The sequence below is a fragment of the Strigops habroptila genome, chromosome 9, assembly GCF_004027225.2.
Source record: "Strigops habroptila isolate Jane chromosome 9, bStrHab1.2.pri, whole genome shotgun sequence".
In the NCBI taxonomy this organism is placed as follows: domain Eukaryota; kingdom Metazoa; phylum Chordata; class Aves; order Psittaciformes; family Psittacidae; genus Strigops; species Strigops habroptila.
In genome coordinates, this window is record NC_044285.2 from 18,164,636 (window position 1) to 18,182,327 (window position 17,692).

Sequence of the window (17,692 nt, forward strand, 5' to 3'; positions counted from 1 at the left end):
GATGTGCATCTGTACTCCGAGGGAGGTGCAGTCTATTTTACAACTATGAAAAACATGTTGCAGTCAGGAAGCTCTTTGCTGTCTTAATGACAACTAATGGCAGATGTAATCACCGTGTTAAGCATTAGGATGATTATCTGTTGTCTGTTTCACACAGTATTTTGGTTTTATAGTAAGTAACCTCTTCTGATTACTTTCCAACAGTTCAGCCTTTACATCAGACAGACATAGGAAAAGAAAACTCTTGGAAAACTCATCTCTGAACAGCAAATTATTAAAAGTAAATGTAAGTATGACAGGTTGGTTACGGTGAGTGTATGGGGGTTTTTTTAAACCTGTTGAGGCTTAGAGTTGGCCTAGACTTGAAATCAGTATGATCAATTACCTGGATTGTGCTTGTGCACTTCATCTTTCTCATCTCCTAACCATGCACCTAGAAGAGCCCCTTTTCACAAAAGGATGTTTGGTATTTTGCTGCATTTATGTTGACCTGTGCGTTGAACTTCTCTGTGCTTAAGGAGGGTTTCATGTCAAAGTGGAGCTTCAGGGCAGTTGGAGCTTGGTGGGATCACTGAAATCGGAAGGGGCTAGACGTAAGACTTTTCTGAGCAGACAAGGGGCTTTTTCTTTGCCTTCTGCGCAGGTGCACAGTCTTTGAGGGGACAGGAAAGCAGGTGTTGGGGGAAAAGGGGAAAAAAATGTTTTTTTTTTTTCAAGAGCTTTTTAAAACTTGCTTTCAAAAGGAAGTGTGAGCTATTCTGAAAGCTTTTCTCTCTCATCTTCCTGTTCTAACTTCAGATCTGCAGAATACCACCCAGGAGAGAATGATCCACCCTTGCTAAGTAGCTGAAGGGCTGCATAGTTTCTTCCAGACAAAGAGTGTCCCACACCAAATGTCTGTTCTCCACAGTTTGGGATGAGGGAGTTTCAAATCTTAATATTTTCTCCCAGATTGTAGGAGGGGGAGAGGGGAGATTCTGTGTATAACTGCTTCCTTTCACTCTCTGCTGGGAGCAGTGGTAGAGCAGAGCTGTGCCTCCTTCGGGCTGCAGGACAGCAACGTAGTGAAAGGGTAAAGCTGAAGTAATGGCTGTCTTCAGCTATGAGAAACAAGTACCTAATTACAAAGAAGAGAAGTTCTTGAGGAGTATAAATGGAAATAAGAGGGTGTGGTGGGAGCAAAGCAGTTGCCCTGTGATTGTGCTGTGTATGCTTCCTGTACTGCCCCAATCCTGGGGTGATTGAGGAAGCCTGGGAGAAATAGTGGAGTGGTTTTGCTGTGGCAACACACAGCATCACTGTGTAGAAAACTCAAAGCCAGTAAAAACCAGAAGGAAAATTCTGGGCAACATTTACATAGGAAGAAGAAAGAACTGGCAAGCGCGAACTTAATGTTGCTTTTATCTCTTAGTCTGTGCTGTTTTCTTAATTTTATTAATATTTGAATATCACCCATTGCAGCAGAGGATGTTTTTATTGTTGGCACCCTGCATCCTTCTGCAGACAAAACTTTGCCCAAAACTTTGAACTTCCAGTGTAATAATTTTGTAGACAAGGGAATGTGTCCAAGTGTTGCGGATTCTAGAAATCATAAGTGCAACACTGTCCAGATTTCTCTTCCCTCTCCTCCCAGCCCACCCTGAAGATTATTTGGCAAAAAGGAAGCTCATCGGAGTATACCATTGCTCTAACCTGTTGAAACTCCTAGACTGTAAATGGAGCGTATTTTGCTTCTCTTTAACACATTGTTTTTTCCCCTGCACAGTCTAACTTGACTGTTTCTTTCCCAAACAATTTCTGTTGCCTGTTTTTCACAAACCCTCCTGGCCACCACAAAACCCAACCAAGACAGCTGGTGACTTAAAAACAACCTGCAGGCTGCCACACTGTGCATATTAGACATGGGATTAGATGGATAAGGATTGGTGTTTTCATTTTTCGAAGGCACTTCTGGGAAATGGCTGTCCAGTTCTCACTGAACATTACTGGAGTGTGAATGTGTAACATACACAAATATTTGCAATAAAAGCCTCTGTTGTCCTATTCTAGATTTATTTGCACAAGAAAAGATGTTGGTATAGTTTTGTGTTGACAGGAGTGAGTAAGAAACAGATTTCACATCAAGATGGAGCTTCAAGTCAGTTTGAGCTGGTGAGGTGGTTGCTTTGGCTTTGAAACTGCATTTCTCAAACAGTGTAGTTTATTGTTGAAATCTGTGCTGATTTAACAGTAATAGCTTTGTGGGGAGAAAATGGGGGAGCAGTGATAAATCTTTCTTTAACTTCACCGTTCTCTTTTCCAGGGAAGCACCACTGCCCTTTGTGCCACAGGCCTTCGGAACCTGGGGAATACGTGTTTCATGAATGCAATCCTTCAGTCACTCAGGTAGCTCCAAAGCTTTCCCCACACCTCTGTCAGAGTGCTTGTGTGCTGTAGCATTGGGCCAGTGAATTTGGCCCGTTACCACTGTAAGAAGGTGTACCTGGATTTGCAGGAACCTGTGGGTACAGGTACCATAAAGTTGTGTTTTGCAGTGTGAGGGACTTCCAGAGGAAGCCTGCCATATCCTCAGTGGAAAAGTTAGATTGCCCTTTTATTCCTGAGGCTGATGAAACATGGTTACTGTGAAAGCAGAGACAGTGCTTTGAGGGATGGGGGTCTTTATGGAAGTGTGTAGGGGAACAGTTTCTGCAGTGCTGAGATGTGAGACTTCATTTCCTGTTGCCAAGACCACCGCCGCTCTGTAGTTGTCCTTTTGCATTTCTGAGTTTGCCTGCTTCACTGGGAGGCTACTGATCAGGCTGTAGCAAGACTAGTTGGTCTCCATTTTGTTTTCCATCATTCAGGGTTCCTTCTCAGGAGTTCAGGCACTTGCTTCTTATGGGACAAGTCTATTATGGGGACTGGTAGCAGAGATTAGAAGTGATAGGTAGAGGTAGACACAGAGTTAACTCCGCAGATGTAGTCTGGTTTGTTAGGGAAAGCCTTCTGATACCTCAATCTGTTGTGTATCTCTTAGTCAAAGCAGAGCCAAAATATAATTATTTCAGGTAGTTGGGATGATGATTGTATTTATAGAAGCTGAATATTTGCTTCAGTGTTTCTTGTATCTTGAACTGATTGCATTGTGTCTATCACTACATGAAGTTGTGTTTATGCATTTCAAAGAACAGACTCCAGAATCCTTAATGTTCTGTTTATTCTCTGCCCTTTAAGGATTTAACTAATTTTTTCTTTTTCTGTAGTAACATTCAACAGTTTTGCTGTTACTTCAAAGAGTTGCCTGCTGTGGAGCTGAGGAATGGGAAGACTGCAGGCAGGCGAACTTACCACACCAGGAGCCAGGGGGATAACAATGTGTAAGCTTCATGTTGCTTTTAGCACTGAACTTGAATGGAAAACAGCAAATGCTTGGGCAGCAGAGCCATGATAGGCTTTCAGTGTTGCAGAGTCATAGAAAAATGATTCATGGGGGAACAGAGTCATAGAAAAATAGTTGAATGTGCCAACAGAGAAACCTGTCTCACTTGCAGTTTGCTTTTATATGTCTGCTGCTGCTGAGGGCAACAGTCTGATACATCAGAAGGCACTGGAGTGTAACTGCATTTAAAGTACGGTTAAGGAGTGCTAGTTAAATGTACTCCAGACATGATGTTACTTAATTCCAGCTAAAATAGTCATGGGGATGTCTCTGCATGTGAAATACTACCAAAAAAAATAAAAATCAGTGTAGGTGATTCGCAATCGTAGCTTGTTTGAGCACATGTTAAAGGGACAATGTTAGCAGAGTATCCAGTAAAATGGCAAATGTGGATAGATTTTCAGGTGAGTCCTCAAGATCTGAAATGTAATTTTCCTGACCTGTGTCTCTCCTCAACGTTACAGGTAGGATTTTGGACATAAAATCTTTGAAGTACCTGAAAGGATATTTACCCAATCATTACAGTCTTAACCAAAGTAATGTAGTGTTGAGCTAGTAAACCTGTAAGTGTTATAACACAAACCCATGCTAATCACCAGCTTTTACTTTCTTTCAAGTTCATTGGTGGAAGAATTCAGAAAGACGCTCTGTGCTCTATGGCAAGGAAGCCAAACTGCATTTAGTCCAGAGTCTTTATTCTACGTTGTTTGGAAAATCATGCCAAATTTTAGGTAAGTTTTGTAAAGAGCAGCGATGTTCTTGATTGCATCCTTGCAGTGCTGGTATCCTACTCTAAAATGTGCTGAGTCTGCAGGATGCACTTTGCAGCTTTCCCATATGCCCACAAACATGCTTTGAAAAGGATCTTGCTTTGATCAAGTTTTGTGCTTCCCCCAGCCCCCCTTCTATCACGTGCTACATTGTTGGAGAGGACAAACATCTCAAATACTAAAATAATAGTAGTTGTACCTTTGAGCCACTGCTTCAAAGGGCAGAGGAATCAAGATAATGACTTGCCAAGTGGTCAGTGCCAAGTGGATGGTGTTGACAGAATGCAAGCTTGGTTGCAATAAGAAAGTGGTGTAGTGTCGTGCCCAGGACATGTAGTTAGATTTAAAAAGTTACAGCACCTACAGGCCTAAATATAAACATACTGGCTGAAACTTCCTTGATTCTCTCAAAATACCGTAGTCACCAGCTGGACATGAAATAAGAGCTAAAAGAAAAAAATCCTGTAGATAATAGACGTTTTGTGCCCTTAATGACAAACAAGACGATAGAAAGGGAACAAAGCGGTTACCCAAGTAAATCGAAGTATCGTTCCTCTCCAAGGTCTCCCTGTCCTGGCCCCTGAACCTCTTTCAAAGGAGCACTGAAACCTGTTAGGATATATTGTGATGAAGGTAAGTTGCTCCATGTTCTCAGGTAGTAAAGATGTTCTGTTATCTGTTACATCTCCAGCAGTGCTGAAAAGATGCTGTGAAAACATCTGCTCGTTAAGTAGCCCAAATAACAAACCTATTTATTCTCTCTTCCACACTGCCAAATATGTTCCACTTGGCTTATGAGAATCAAGGAAGTTTAATACCAGTAGTTGCAAGCAGCAACCAAAACATTACAGGCAAATGAACATCATCCATAATGTCCTTGACCAGTCTCCCTGTTACAGTCTTCACTCTAATTCTTGTTAGACAAAGTGAGAAACCGGTTCATTAAAGTTCCTCAAGCAAATTTTCAGCACTGTGGGTTCTGTCACAGCTTTTAAAATAAAAAGTTGGGGTTTTCCCCCTTCCCTTTTTATTCCCAGTTATCTTGGAGCATGTCCATGATTAATCGATAAGAGAACTCATTTAATCACATGGAAAATAGACTCTGCTGCTCAGTAGATCCCCGCTCCCACATGATCCAGGGAGAAAATTTGAATTTGTTCAGTGCTTAATTGTACTTTGTAAAGCTAATGATGGTACAGTAATAGTTCTGCCATGTGTGCCTCTTATGAGACTGGGAGAAGGTGGGTGGACATACACGTGAAGACAAGCCAGAGCCAGTAGTGTGTCAACAGCAAACCAGCCACGTTGGCTTGTGCTTATGAAGCCTGAAGTGATGGGTCAGGGGAAGAAAACATGGTTGGAAATGTTGTTTAATTGTTTTAGTCTAAAGAGATTTCAGTTGTTAAAGGCAGGTCATGCCTGCCTCCGAGGACTGCAAGGGCTGCTCTTCTTACAGGTTATAGAAGTGGCCCTCTGCCTCATGTTGCACACAGGGAGCAGAGAGCATGATGTATAGTTACGATAAGCACAATTGGAGTGCCTCTGAGCTCTAATGCTTCTGTGGAAGTCCTGCTCCTTGACTGTTGGCCAAAGTCTGCTGCTGTCATCTGCTGCATGCCAACACAGTTCTGTAGCCTCATGCGGAGCTGCAAGATGTGTATTTTGCAGATTTACTGCTGTATAAACAGTGTGCTCTATTTTCGTAGTAACTGTTCCTGTTTATATCCTATCTTGTTACTAGTAGGAAAAGGAATGTCAGAGGTGGGCTTGAATTGAGTTGCTTCAGGTGGATGGAGATGAATTTTATTACACAAGCTGACTTTTTTCTGAAGGACTTTTAAGATCATAGTTTATTTTAAACAGTGCATTGTCCATATCTTCATGTTCTTTTAAAGATCTGTATCTATACTTAGGCTTTTTAAGAAATCCAAAGAATTTTTCATCTACGAGTAACATACTTGTATGCAAGTATAAACACATGCACCAGGAGCACAGCCAACAACATGGAATGATTCCAGAGGTTAGTTCATCAAATTTGTTGCAGAGCAAGTGTGCCATATACTTCAGAGCTCTTTTATGAGAAGTTCAATGTTGAGAAGGTGTCTGAAGCAAAGACTTTCCATAAATTTCATCTTCAGCTGTTGTGATTGCTTGTATGTTTATTAAATAGAAGATACCTGTCTTATATTCAGTAAATAATCCTGTTACCTCAGCAACTTCAAAATGATCTTACAGTGTGCACAGTTAACATGTAGCTTTGAAGTTGAGTTCTGTTTTACTACTTTGTTTCATATTACCATATAATTATTGTGTGACTGGGAGACTAAGTCAGTCCTGGTTTTGGCTGTTCAGGACTCTGGGCTGTTGAAGCACAGCAGTGCTTCTGTGTAAAAGGTAGGTAGTGCTGCTGATACTTTTCAGAGTTCTGTCAGATCTACATACAAACTCAATGAGTTCTTCTAAAGCTACTAGTTTAGAAGAAAATGTTACTGTAATTTTACAAGAGGAAAAGACTTTCTTTCATTTTTGTTTTGTTACCTCCTAGCAATACTGTTGCAGGACATAGCTGTGTTCTTCACTACGCATGCCAGCCTCAGGTTGCATACTTCTGTTGCACCAAATCTTTTCTCATTTCTCTCCAACTCTGAGTACTGTGCCATGAGTGTTACGGACACTTTCCCTTCCCTGAGCAGTAGCATTAAAAACATCTCTGGTGTTCTTTCCCAGACATTCCTAGGTGACAGTTATTGCCAGTACTTACGTGGAGTAGCGAGGAGGGAAAGGGGCAGGGGAGGGATGGTAAAGCAGCTTAGAAGAATGGAGAAGAGGAAGCAAGGAAAGCCAACTCTACTATGTAGGGATTTTTGGAAGTAGGCCTGTAATGACTTGCACATCTTCACATCAGTGTTTCATAAAGCTTCCACTGTTTCACTGTGTATGCTTTCCTGCTTCAGCTCAGTATACATCTTAGAGCAGTTGGCTGGTAAATTTGATGCATGATTTAGCTTAAATAACTTTGAAGGCATATTTTACCCTAACGGTTTCTCTGTTCCCTTTCATTGGGTTAGCTAGTGGTGAAATAATAATGGTGACTAAGCAGCATTGCTGCTGATAGCTTGACAAGTGAGACTGGAGGCCTGTCCCACCTGATCCAAAAGCCCAAAGAGATGCTCTGGGTACCCCCCATCATTACCTCCCCCTCCCAAAAAACAGTGTGTGGGTTGTGCAGAGGAGGTGTGTAGTTCTGAGCATGGCTATAGGTCTCATCCTAGAAGAGGAAAGAAAACTCTCATCCTAATTATTTCAGACTTCACTTGTTGTTAAACGATGCCTGTGGAAAACAAACCCAAAGATTAAATTCCAGGCTTCGGTGGGGAGGGAAGAAACAGGCAAGCAAACATCTGGACGTGCCAAAGAGCATGGGCTCAGTGGCTGAGTGAAAACCACCCTGCAATACTGACTCTCAGTCCCATGTGAACAATACGTTCTGTGGTGTCTTTCCTGTGAATCTTGCCAGGTTTGAGATTTCAATCTATTGACCATACTATATAGTAGTTTCAAAGTAGGGATGGATACTGTGCTGTCTGAATGTGATTGATAACAATTCTGCAGAGGTTACTCATTAAATATAGTCATTAACAAAAGGAGAAATGCTTTGAGTGAGGGGAAGGTTCTCACTGTGTGCTTCTAGCTAGCACGTACATGAGACCTCGGATGTTACTAGTGCAGGCTGAGTTTGGTGGGGCCAATTAATATGGCAGCTACATAAAGCAAATGTGTGAGCAAATGTTATGTCTCTGCTGGTCCCTGTTGTTTTCTGAGAGGTCTCTTCCTAGCTAAAATGTATATTCTTAAGTGCTTCTCCATCCTCACAAAGAGGCACGCAGAGGGTGAGCGAGCTGCAAAGGACTGAAATTGTGTCATTTAGGCATTGCTGTACTTTTCCAAAGGCTTCCTGGAGAACTATTCTTGGTACAAAATAAGTCTGTCTCTGTAAAGTCTGGTCAGTATTATCAAACCAGCAAAGGTGATTGCTGGTGACCCCGGTGTTCTCACTAAAGCAACCTGTACATTTGGTGATTGTGTTGCTTTTGTTTCCTTTTCTCTTAAGGGGATACCAGCAACAGGATGCCCACGAGTTCATGCGTTACCTTTTGGACCATTTACACCTGGAACTGCAGGGTGGCTTCAATGGTGTCTCACGTTCAGTAATTCTGCAAGAGAACTCCAGCCTGGCTGCAAGCAACAAATGCTGCATGTAAGAAGTGTTACGGTTTTTCTGATTTCTTCCAAGCCATAATGCCTCTGAATGGGTCTGCGTGTGGTGGAGCCGAAATTTCAAATTCAGGGTTCCTTGTTAAGTTTTCTTTAGTGCCTCTGTCGTGTTCCCAATTACAAAGCTGCAGGTTCTAAAGGATTAGCATCCTGTAGGATGTTCACTTTCCAAGGGAAGTGTCTTAGAGCAGCTTTTGTCAGAGGTTTGAGTGATCATACAGGCTAAGCTGTAAATACATTTTAATTCATTAGTAATGGTAATTCGGATTTTCAAGTTACTGTGTGTCTTGAAACAGAGGTGATCCATGTGTTTCACTCCTCTTTCTGTACTTTTCAAAATCCTGTTCTTTCCCAATTCTGTCCCACATGTGTGTTCTCTCAGATTGAAACTGTCATAGAGAGAAAGCATTTTAGTTTGTTTCAGGAAGGAATGTTAAGTTAGTTCAGCCTGCACACTAGGTCCCTAAATCCTTGGGTTCCCTATGTAAGAGCTGAGTGAGTTTCCCCTTCCCACACTGATCAGGACACAGTAAACAGGTCTGAGAGATGCAGGATTTTATAGATGCTTCATTAGGAAGAGCCTAGAGTTCAGGCTGTGCTCTTCACCACAGGGATGTTGCTGTGCTGGTGTTTAAAAATCCCACAAAATAATCTTAAAATGTTCTTAGAATTGATGTGTATTTGAAAACAAAACCAATTGTTTTGTCAAAATTAACCCAAGGAGAATTTAAACTTTGTTCAAGTACTTACTGTTAATTTGTCTTGAGAAGAGCTGTTCAAATGCATGGTGGGGTGCAGTTAGCTGCCTTCTGTGGAGGGCAGATGAAGGTCATGTACGCTTAAATGGCTACTGTAAAGAAATAAATCCACTGCGAATGCCCTCGCTGGTTTATTTGGGTAACCAGATCCTTCAGCTCGACTACAGCGTTTGATTTAACTGTAAAGGTGTACGTGGCATGCAGATAGGGACCACAGGTTGTTGCAGGCTTGTGTCAGAGCTGCAAGCGCAAACTAGCAAGTTTAGGAGATGTATAATAATGTAATTTAAAATTGCTTTAATTGGACTATGAGAAGCCAGTCCATTATATAATCTGCTAAAAAAGATTGAGTAATGAAAGCACAGAGAACGATGGTGATGGTGCATAATGTGTGTCATTTGTTAATGCCACTTAAGCTGTCTGCGGCAGTGAAGTGCAGAAATACGCTTTAGGAAATCAATATTACTTGTAACAAAGGGTGTAGAATTAAAACAAAAATATGCTTCGCCTACTTAAGAGGGAAGAATCTTTGTTTCAGAAACAGCCATAATTAGTGTCCCCCTGTGAGCATCAGCTCTCTGCAGACATGCAATCGACCCAGGTGCCTCCAACACTGAAATTTTGAGCATCTGCTTCTGAGCATGAGCAGTTCACACTTTTGTTAGGCACAAGGTAAAGCAGAAGTATTAGTGCAGCTAAATACTTGCACGGTGCAGCTGTGGGTGAATGAAATCCCGAGTGGATGAACTCGGTCTGTTTGTTTATACACATGGAGAAAATGGCTCTGCCTATTAGTGGTGACTTGTAAGCAGTAAATGTGGAACAGGCATTGAAAATGGAGCTCAAGACATTCTAACCGACTTCCTCTCCCTGATGTGGTTTGTCTAGAAATGGAGCATCTACTGTTGTCACAGCGATTTTTGGAGGCATTCTTCAAAATGAAGTCAACTGCCTAATATGTGGGACTGAATCTAGAAAGTTTGATCCATTCCTAGGTAAGGTGCCTCTTGCTTTCAAAATACCGGGTGACTTCAAGCAGAAAAACAAATCTGAAGTTTGACACATTTAGATGTCACATGACTGAACCAGAATTTAGTCTGAAGAGACTGGGCTCTAATTTTTAATCTCTGTTTTTCTAGACCTTTCGCTAGATATTCCAAGTCAGTTCAGAAATAAACGTACTAAAAATCAAGAAGGCGGACCAATGTGCACGCTACGAGGTAAGAGTGCTTGGATGGTGAAATCAGAGCTGAGAGTATGTGCTCTTCGGAGCATCTACTTCCAAGGAGCCAGGCTTTCACTGAGGGGGGGACTTGGTGCCACGTGCCACCTCATTTTATGAGGTGCTGTGGCAGAAGGTGGTAAGGTAATTTTCGATGCAGGTTTTACCCTAGTCACTGTGTACTGACTTACTGCTATGATAAACTGGGGCTCAGAAGTGCTTCAGGAGATCAGCTGAGCGTCAGGGAGGCTTCCAGCAGAGAGGGTTTTTGTGGCCAAGGGTGTTTCTAATATATTCCAGTCTTCCCTCAGCTGCCTTGTTGCCTCCTGGCACTTGCTATGGCTCTGTGCTTAGAAGTACGTGCCCCTGAAAGTCATCGTAAGGATGACTCTTGGCTGTTGTGCTTTTTAAACAACATAAATTCAATCCTGAAAAGCTGGGCAGTAGTGCTGTTACTGACCTTGGTTTAAAGGATGTTAATTTCTACAGATTTGTGAATATGTGTGCTGCAGATTGTAACATATTAATCAAAACCCCATGATTTTCTGTTCACTTTGTACCAAAAACCAAATCACCTTTGAAGTTGAATACTCTTTGTTAGAAAGTCATTTATTGCACTGAATGTTGGATGGAATCTTGTTTGAAAGATGGAGATTTTTTGAATGCCTTTTCTCTCTTGAACTGCTTATAGCTGTGTTTTCAGGACAGGGAATGCAGCATGTTACAACGTGTTAATATATTAAAGCATTATTGCACAGCTTGTTGCTACACAGATGTATGTAATAACTAGAATGACTGCAGCAGATAGGCACGCCTTTTCTATATTGCCGTAATTGTATTTCATATTACAAAAAATCATGTGATGTCGTCTTGAATCAGATTTCTTTGTGTAGGTGTTTTGTTTTGTGAATCTTGTTCTTTTTTAGATTGTCTTCGCAGTTTTACAGACCTGGAAGAACTTGATGAGACAGAGCTGTATATGTGTCACAAGTGCAAAAAGAAACAGAAGTCCACCAAAAAATTCTGGATTCAGAAACTACCAAAGGTTTGTATAAGTGTGAAAAGTAACAGTGTGACAATATGTCAAAGGAAATAAAACCTCAGCTGTTAGTACACCAATGCCTAACCCTCTCATAGGTTAGTGCAGATGTTGAGCACTGAGTTCAACCTCTTCCTCTAATGCATCCTTTTTTCTTTGATCCTGTAGGTGCTATGCTTACACTTGAAACGATTTCACTGGACAGCATATCTGAGAAACAAGGTCGATACATATGTTGAGTTTCCCTTACGAGGCCTAGACATGAAATGCTACTTGTTAGAGGTATGAAGACTCACGGATACTTTCTGTTGAAAGTTGTTCCACAACACATGTCTGTATCACAAATTATAGTAGGTGCTAGTGAGATTTGAAGAGCTTTCTGTCTTTTTAACCACAGCCTGAAAACAGTGGTCCAGAAAGCTGCCTGTACGACCTTGTGGCTGTTGTTGTGCATCATGGTTCAGGGTGAGTACATGGAGTAAGCCTGCTTCTTGGCAGAGGCATTCTCCCCCACTTGAAGTACACACAGAGTTAGTGAAGGTTTTTCTGTCCCTGGTGAAGGTCTGTATTTTTACTGGTGGAAAAAGAAGTAATTTATAGACTTACATGGCTCTAAGGTGAATTAACTTCAGCGAGATCTATATAACTATTCCTGTGAATGCCCACAAGCAATCTGGGGGGGAGTGACCAGAAGTGTGAGACAGAATGAAAACAGTCTAGTTCCTTTAGGAGTGGAAAGCCCTAAACCAACAGAGTGAAGCAAGGGACCTTCCAGAAGTTACTGCCTCGTTTTGACATTCTTAGTACGAAGCAGAAATACCTTTTCCTCTTTTATTCACTTTGGAACAGCTGTAGCCTTAAAGATTGGCACAGTAAAAGCAATTATCCTGTTTGACTTCTCTCCTACAGGAGTGAACGCCAACAGGCATGCCCCGGGGCTGGATAGTAAAGTTACTTGGTGTGGCTGGTTTGGGTATTTTTTCCTTTTCCCAGCCCTGGGCAGGTCTGCTGAGAGTAACAATAGTAGAGACAAGAGAACTGTTTATCCTGAAAGAAATGTGTTGTTCTTCTTTAGGAAGTGCTTTATGGGTGTGAGCTGTGAAAGGAGTTTTCTTAAAGATACTAAACTCCATTATTCAAAACCTTGCTGATACCTGAATTTAATTCAAAGGTACTAACCCAAAAGTTCTGTCCAGGAAGCCCTCCTTCTGCTTTCTCTAGAGGAACAGTCTGGACTCTTAGAAAGTTTTGACTACTAAAGGCAGCCTCCGTAGCACAGCTGTCTATCTGATGGGTGCTTCCAAGTCCTAGGAGTACTATATGGACACTAAACAAGAGTGGTGTGCAATAAGAATGGAATTAGATTGGTTAACATTGAGCATGTGTTATAACCTGTAAGCAAGCAAAAGCAGGCCTTATGCTGGGGTGGCAGGTAAGGAAAATTTGTGGGTTTGTAGCTCTGGTATGTTAGATCCAAACTGTTAAAGATGAACTTGAGAAATTTTCTTCTTGGTGTTCTGGGACCAGTTTTGCTGCAAGTGTTTTTGATTATATTAGACTATGTGAGTCTCTCTAGACCTAAATGGGGAAGATTTCTGGAAGTCGAGCGTAGTGGAATTTTTATAGCTAATGCTTGAATAGTAACAGATTATAGACTTCATGTTCGTGTAGGCAAACATGGATGATCAAGGTTGCAAGAAGCCTTGCTTGCACAAAAACTATGGGATGCTAATAAGTTCTTATAAACCTCCCCTTTCAGCTCATCCCAGTGAGTGATTATTTTACTTACTTATAAAACTTTGCTCTGGAGAACTCTGAGCCCCACAGATTAAGAAGGGAAGCATCTCCCCAGCTGTTGTGGAGAGCTGCCAGTTCCTTTCTCCCTCTGGTTGGTGGGAGGCTCTTAGCCCCAACAGCAGATGCATCAGAGGATGAGGTGATGTGTCTCCTCCTGACTGTCCTTTCTTTCCCCGCTCCCGCGCTGGCAGCGTTGGCTCTGGACACTACACCGCGTACGCAGCCCATGAAGGCCGTTGGTTCCATTTCAACGACAGTACTGTAACCTTGACTGACGAGGAGACTGTGGTAAAAGCCAAGGCCTACATCCTCTTCTATGTGGAACGGCAAGCCAAATCTGGATCAGATAAACTTTAATACCTCCTTTTAATTCTTACTTATCAAGTCCACCGGACAAAACATTTCCATTTTTCCATAAATACTTGATCCAAGACTATTAATTTCATTGTGCACTTTCCAATTTCCTCTCGTGGGTTTTAGTTTTGTTGTGTCAATGGTAGCATTCGACTTAATGAACTTGGACACAGACTAACTTTTTTTAGTTATACCAGAAAACCTCAGCAGATTTTGATTTGCTGCTTTAGTTGCGATAACTCAATTTTTATATATATAGTTTCATGAAATAGTTATTTGACTTTTTTATATTAATGTTTTCAGTTCTCACTTTCTAAAGGCACATTTACATCAGAGAAGCTTTCTGTCCTCCTTGCAAGCAAGATAAATGTGCTTCTGATTATGAAAAGCAATACAACTTCATGCTGTTCTTACAGCTGTTATGTAGATATGATTTAATCTCTTTAAATCAAAGAATTGTTTGCACGTACTATCTTCCCTCGTGCAAGAAACTAAATGGTGACCTCTGAACAATCCTTTGTCTGCTGGAGAGAGGAGATGTGGCATCATTAGATAGACCAGGTAATTGCTGCTATATTGGTGTGTGTTCAGGCTGCTGACTTTCAGGAATCATTGTAAATAAACAGTTGGTTCAATCGTATCAATACTGCAGTTTAATTCAAGTATTCCTCACATATGCTCTGCCCTCCGCCCTTCAAATTTTAAACAAATTATCTTAAAAATATATATACATGTCTAAATTGTGTTGAGATTTATGTTGTTTTAACCAAACCTGAATGCCTTTGCCATATCTTGGTTTAGACTGCCGTCCTGAAATTGGATCATGAAAACTTACTTGCTTGAAAACTGGGAGTACAGCCCTAGCGTTTGGGCTTTGTGAGAACAGTCAGGTCTAAACATAGCCCCTGTTTACTAAATGCCTGCAGTTCACTTAAAACTGAAGGGAAGCCGTTGGTGGTGTAGATGCTCTGTGTGACAATTGTTGTGTCAGTTCAAAAGCAAACTAGGGAGGATGCTCATTGTCACAGCTTGGCTGTAGCCTGCCCAATGGGAGATAGTGAGGCAAGACTGCTGGTTGACTACAGCTGTAGTGATTACACACTGGCCCAGTGTGGGATCTTCATTTACAGTCTCTAGACCAACACTGGAGCCGTGACACAGTCTCTGAAACTGGCTATGTGATAGAGAAAGGCTTCTGTTCCTTGCATGGGTTACCTGCTAGCTGTACACTGACATGTATAAAGAGAAATCACCATCAGGTGGGTTTTTAAAATGCCGTTCGTTTGTAGCTTTGTCACAGCGTCTTAAACAAGGAAAGAGAGAAATTGGCTTGATAGAAAACTGCAGACAGCGTTCAGCATTGCTAGTGGTGTATGAAGATGTAAACTGTACCCTAGTTAAAACCTATAGTGATTATTATTTGATACATCGTGACATATATAAGGATGTTGTCTTTTACTTAAGCTCAACAATAAGTAGAACTATTTGTTACTTTCATTTGTAGGTAGTTCGTCACCCTTTCTCCATTCCTTGCAGCCAGAGCCTTTCATCTTGCCGGAATAGGTAGCTGTCATACAGGCAGAATTTGACAGATGTCAGTGGTGTGTGGGGTAAGCCAGGTATCTTACCCATATCATTACCCTGAAGGGCCTTTCTGCTCACAGTTAGCTGGGGAGTTAAGGAGGTTCTATCTATCTATAGCTGTGTTTTGTCTGTGTGCTACTTGGACTTGTTTCCTTTAGAAGTTTAGTTTTGAGAACACAAAGCTTAAACCACACAACTAGTGCTGGGCCAGCAGCAGTTTTGCATACAGGCAGTGTTCTCACAAACCAGTGATGTAAATGTGCCTTTCTGTACTTTTAGAAAGTTATAATCTTCAGCAACATTCACTTATTTTAAGCAGCTTCTACTTCTCCAGTTAATCTTTTTGGGTCAGATTCTGTTCTCACTTCCATGTTTCCTTTCAGTAGCATTCGCTCTGTAGCATCAAGGTCTCGGGCAGTGCTCTCTGCCCAGCATGGTCCCTTTGGGAACACAGCGCGATCCCGTCAGGCTTGTTCTGCAGCAGGTGGTGGTGAGGACTCAGCCGTATCCTTTGCTGGAACAAGCACACTGTAAACCCTTTCCTAATTTAACTTTCTCCCACCGCAAACCCAGATGGACAATATGAACAGTTTGTTGTGGCAACACAAGTATTTCTCTTCCTGGTGGAGAACTTTGCTTATCCACTGTATTCTATTCAGTGTGGTGTCAAAAAACAAAAAAGGCAAAAAAAAAAAAGGCAACTGAGCACTGAACCAGTAACACGTACTGCACCTGGCCTCCTGTCACGTTTTTAACCTTACTTGTATATCCTATATTTATCTACTAGCTTGGGGAAGGGAGATACCTCATTTCATTTAAGCCAAATGTTTCTTTTCTACTTACTGCTGATCATAGTATACACTAACTGGCAAGAAGTTTTTTTTCTTGCCTGTGACGGCTCCACAAGCCACAACTGCTCTCTGCAGTTCAAAGGCTTGTGTATTTCTCACCAAAATCTGTCTGATCAAAGCTTGTCCTCTTGTTAGTAATTGTTTAGCCACGTATACAACTGGAGACAAAAGAGTTATGTAAAACAAACCTGCAAGATGTCTGGCTCACGGAATACTTCTGCTTTAGCATGTTGTAGAGCGAGCTGTTGAGTGCAGCATTGTGTGAAACTCTTGAAGGCACTTGCAAGCAGAGCTCCTTCTCACTGTACAGTCGGAAGGGCTTTCCAGGTGGGAACAGATGTCAGCCTGAGGAGAGTTTTAAACTTTCAGACAGGTAGGGACAGTGGACGTAAAAATGGCCTCCTGCTTTTGGTACAAGGGTTTTACTAAATCAGTGAAAAGCATAACAACACGTGGTGGTCAAAGGTTTCCCCAGCAATGTTTCAGTACTGATGTGTCTGTGTCTTACTGATGAGGGAATCGGCACCTTGAAAAGTGATTCCAATGTGCTTTAGGATATCCTCAAGTACTGTAGTGCCATAGTTGTAATTGTTTACCATTAAAATCTAGTGTGTAATTTTCAGTGAGGATTACTGACTGTGCTCATCTTGTGTGTTTCTGGAGCATTTCCAGGTTGAATGTGAATTATATCTCATTCACACAGTGTGTTTATGGAAAAATGTGCCATTAAAGTGTCTCCTTTCCTTAGACAATGCAACTCCTCTTGTCCTTCTACAGGTTTGTAGAATATAATCAGTGTAAATCCTCTGAAACACAGGGGCTGGAGTTATTTTACCTTGTTCTTGCAAAATAAAGCAAATAATTGAAGCGTTCTCAATAGTTAAAACACCTTTACCAAAGCTCAGCATTTAAACCCAAAGGAGGACCTGCTGTTCAGTGTTATCCAGTGGTAAGCCTTGACGTCCAACAGCTGTTGGTTTGTATGTCAGACTATGGGCTGTGTCTTCTTGTGTGGCAGGCGACCATCCTAGCAGTGGTAACCTGCTCATTCAAGTTTGCTTGTGTTGGGGTTTTTTAAATACACACACAGAGATATATATATATAGAGAGAGATATATATATCTATGTCTCTCTATCTTTTTTATATATATATATATCTGTCCATCTTTGTGTGTGTATATATATATATACACACAGAGATAGAGATATACACACACACACTTTTTTATATACATATATATATGTTTTTACAATATTGCTGTGTGTATGACAACTCTGCGCAGCCTCAGCTATCTAAGCCTGCTCAAAACTGAAGGTAAGTTGTGCAAAGGATGAAGGGCAGAGCCTGAGCAGGAGGAACAGCAACCGCCAGCGCTGCTGCTGCTTCCTGGAATCCTGGAATCACAGCTGCAGAGGTGCCATCTGTGAGTGCCTGTGTGTAGGCATACAGGTAGGCACAGCACTCATGCACAGGTAAGAAGTTATAGTTGCACACTGCACACTGATCTCACATGTTTACAGAGTTGCATTTCTAACTGCATTCTCAAGGCAAGGCAGAAAAGATGAGTTCTGTTCCCTCTTGCCCCTGTCACACACTGACACAAACCCCATTAGAACACAT

General features: G+C 41.6%; 1 protein-coding gene across 6 annotated transcripts in view; it reads left to right on the top strand.

Moving 5' to 3' along the window:
• Positions 1-16,828, top strand: part of USP3 (ubiquitin specific peptidase 3) — a 91,275-nt gene extending 74,447 nt beyond the window's left edge. For all 6 annotated transcript variants that reach the window (XM_030497017.1, XM_030497016.1, XM_030497018.1 and 3 more), the window contains 11 exons: positions 205-286; positions 2,303-2,385; positions 3,246-3,359; positions 4,039-4,152; positions 8,303-8,449; positions 10,113-10,219; positions 10,364-10,444; positions 11,373-11,491; positions 11,654-11,767; positions 11,883-11,950; positions 13,474-16,828. In XM_030497017.1, the coding sequence (XP_030352877.1) occupies positions 205-286; positions 2,303-2,385; positions 3,246-3,359; positions 4,039-4,152; positions 8,303-8,449; positions 10,113-10,219; positions 10,364-10,444; positions 11,373-11,491; positions 11,654-11,767; positions 11,883-11,950; positions 13,474-13,639 (1,195 nt within the window). In that variant the 3' untranslated portion in view covers positions 13,640-16,828. The remainder of the gene's footprint in view (positions 1-204; positions 287-2,302; positions 2,386-3,245; positions 3,360-4,038; positions 4,153-8,302; positions 8,450-10,112; positions 10,220-10,363; positions 10,445-11,372; positions 11,492-11,653; positions 11,768-11,882; positions 11,951-13,473) is intronic.
• Positions 16,829-17,692: the final 864 nt, after the last annotated feature.